The sequence below is a fragment of the Myxine glutinosa genome, chromosome 4 (genome assembly GCF_964187855.1).
Source record: "Myxine glutinosa chromosome 4, kmMyxGlut1.1, whole genome shotgun sequence".
Lineage (NCBI taxonomy): Eukaryota > Metazoa > Chordata > Myxini > Myxiniformes > Myxinidae > Myxine > Myxine glutinosa.
The window spans coordinates 145,474,834-145,477,910 of record NC_136264.1 but is presented as its reverse complement, the minus strand read 5'-3'; the positions used below and the strand labels follow the sequence as shown (position 1 = coordinate 145,477,910).

At 31.8% G+C, this 3,077-nt stretch overlaps 1 protein-coding gene across 1 annotated transcript; it reads left to right on the top strand.

Moving 5' to 3' along the window:
• The first annotated feature begins 576 nt into the window (after nucleotides 1-576).
• Nucleotides 577-2,276, top strand: LOC144891653 (uncharacterized). The gene is made up of 4 exons (XM_078775318.1): nucleotides 577-770; nucleotides 1,257-1,688; nucleotides 1,775-1,968; nucleotides 2,060-2,276. Exons 1-4 carry the CDS (start codon nucleotides 654-656, stop codon nucleotides 2,274-2,276), a joined length of 960 nt encoding a protein of 319 aa, XP_078631444.1. The 5' UTR covers nucleotides 577-653.
• The last annotated feature ends 801 nt before the right edge of the window (nucleotides 2,277-3,077 follow it).

Below are 3,077 nucleotides of genomic sequence, written 5' to 3'. Positions count from 1 at the left end.
ATAATCCTTCTAGCCTTATGAACCTATGATCATTCTCACTTCCATGTAATTTTCCCTCTCACCATCACTTTTCTTCATTTCCCCTTAACACCTCTATTCCTGACCCCCTTGGTCTTATGGGCCTTTTTCTCTTACTATCAATGATCATTGTTGTTCATTGATGATTGATTATGTTCGGGTCCTGTGCCACACACTTTTTGTTAAGCTCCGCGCCACTTTTTGCTAAGCTCCGCCCACTTTTTGTTAAGCTCCGCCCACTTTTTGTTAATCCCCGCCCCGTTTTGGTAGGCCCCGCCCACGTTTTACTAAAGCCCACCCACTTTATAAACTCTCCAGCATTACATTATTTTTAGTTAAGACATTACATCATTTTCTGTTGAAACATTACATCATTTTCTGTTGAAACATTACATCATTTTCTGTTGAAACATTACATCATTTTCTGTTGAAACATTACATCATTTTCTGTTGAAACATTACATCATTTTCTGTTGAGACATTACATCATTTCCAGTTAAGACATGCCCAGACTTGCCCAGACTTGCCCACACTTGCCCAAGGGAATTTCCACAGGAAATGACACACCCAGTCTTTCTTATAAAAGGCACTAACCACACAGGCCTTTTCAAACACACTTTCTGCTTCACTTGAGAATGGACTACTATGCTGAAAAGGAGTTGGATAACTTTGACATTCCTTGGAGTCCTACTACCTGTGTGGAGCTCAACCTTCAGATTGATGAACTGGACTCGAACCTCTTATCAATGGAGGTAAGTTTATTTATTTATTTATTTATTTATTTATTTTTTTTGTATATATATTTTTTTTTTGTATATATATATTTTTTTTTTTGTATATATTTTTTTGTATTTTTTTTTTTTTTTTTTTGTATTTTTTTTTTTGTATTTTTTTTTTTTTGTATATATATATATTTTTTTGTATTTTTTTTTTTTTTTTTTTGGAATTTTTTTTTTTTTTTTTGTATATATTTTTTTTTGTATATATTTTTTTTTTTTTTGTATTTTTTTTTTTTTTTTTTTTTGTATTTTGTTTTTGTATTTTTTTTTTTGTATTTTTTTTTTTTTTTTTTTTTTGGTATTTTTTTTTTTGTATTTTTTTTTTTTTTTTTTTTTTTTTTTTTTTTTTAGATAAGACTCGTGCAAGAGTCAGCAAAGTTTCTTTTAATATTCATAGAGCTTGATTTATATAAATAATAATATTGTATTAAATTAATACGTTGTTATTTTCTCTCACAGGAAATTGTATCTGAGATACAAAATGAAAATACCACTTTTGCCACAACCTGGGGTGAAATGATGATTGATTTGTTTGAAGACCTTTTGAACAACCAAGACCCACAGAACGAGTTCTACCTTGATGACCCAGCCAAAGAGTTATACCGTGGAGACTCACTAAATTTGGGAAAAACAAATTATGAGGTCTGCCTAGATGGTTCTAACTGTGGAGCCTACCTTGGAGACTCACTAAATTTGGGAAAAACAAATTATGAGGTCTGCCTAGATGGTTCTAACTGTGGAGCCTACCTTGGAGACTCACTAAATTTCATAAAATTAGGAAAAGAGTTTTACCTTGGAGACTTTGAAAACTGGTTTCGTTTTGGAGACTCTAGCTGTGTGGAGCTAAACCTTCACCTTGATAAACTCGATTCAAATTTCTCATCAATGAAGGTAATATTTTATTTTAATATACATATAATAATTGTGTATTAAATGTAAAAAATAATTAATTAATACGTTGTTATTTTCTCTCACAGGAAATTGTATCTGAGATTCAAAATGAAAATACCACTTTTGCCACAACCTGGGGTGAAATGATCGATTTGTTTAAAGACCATGACCAAGAGAACGAGTTTTACCTTGATAATCCAACGAAAGAGTTTTACCTTGGAGGCTCTTTGGATTCTAAAGCAATGAACAATGTTCTTTCTTTAATGACGTTTGATTTAAGGTAAGTTCAGTTGATTAATAATCAATTAAAGTATATGTTATTTCATTCAATATTAGATAAGTAATATATTTCTTTTTTACATGTATTTCAGCAATATCAAGAAAGTTCGGGGAAGAAGATGCTGGAAAATACTTTCTTCCCATTTCTACTTTTTCCAACTTGAAAGCCTTGAAAGACAGAATTGGAGGAAGAGGAAAAATATATATATTGAAATACGTATTAAAAAACATTTTAAAAAAATATTGAAATACGTATTAAAAAAAGAAAAGGAAAAAAAGATTATGCTAGGGTTAGGGTTGGGATTTTGAATGTGAGGGTTAGGGATGGGGTTGGGTTAATGGGTTAGGGATGGGTTGGGTTAGGGTTGGGATTTTGAATGTGAGGGTTAGGGATGGGTTGGGTAAGGGATGGGGATGGGTTAGGGATTGGGTTGGGTTAGCGTTCTGGATGTGAGGTGAATTTTTGAATGAATGTCAAACCTCACAGACTCATTTATCTTATATTATCATTGAATTGTTTTTAAAAAGTTGGGAAAAGATAAATAGAATTGGAAGGTCATACAAAGAGATGGAGTTAAGAACTTTTTTTAATGGTTGATGTAATGGATTCAGTTGTTTTGACTAACAAATATGGTGTTTTAATGTGGGGGTTGGGTTAGGGTTTGTACATTATTATGACCCACTCACACACACACAAAAGTTAAGCCCCAACTAAAAAGTTGTGGGATTCTGTGTTTGGGGTTCACAGATTTAAAAACGTATCCCCATGATACACACAAAAGTTAAGCCCCAACTAAAAAGTTGTGGGATTCTGTGTTTGGGGTTCACAGATTTAAAAACGTATCCCCGTTATACACACAAAAGTTAAGCCCCAACTAAAAAGTTGTGGGATTCTGTGTTTGGGGTTCACAGATTTAAAAACGTATCCCCATTACATTTTTTTATTTATTTATTATTTTCAAGGGTTATCAGCTTTGTTTTTTGTAATTCCTGTGAATAAAATGACCCTAAGATTTCTTCTCCATTTAAATCATATAATTTGTAGGTCCAAGGGACTGTATCCATTACATCAACGATTTTAAATAATTCATTAGTCCATTTTTTTGTATA

Bases quoted from the DNA above. Each gene is read 5' to 3' on its own strand.
- LOC144891653 (XM_078775318.1), top strand. From the start codon at position 654: ATGGACTACTATGCTGAAAAGGAGTTGGATAACTTTGACATTCCTTGG. The intron at 771-1,256 runs GTAAGTTTATTT...TTTCTCTCACAG, and splicing joins CGAACCTCTTATCAATGGAG to GAAATTGTATCTGAGATACA. The intron at 1,689-1,774 runs GTAATATTTTAT...TTTCTCTCACAG, and splicing joins CAAATTTCTCATCAATGAAG to GAAATTGTATCTGAGATTCA.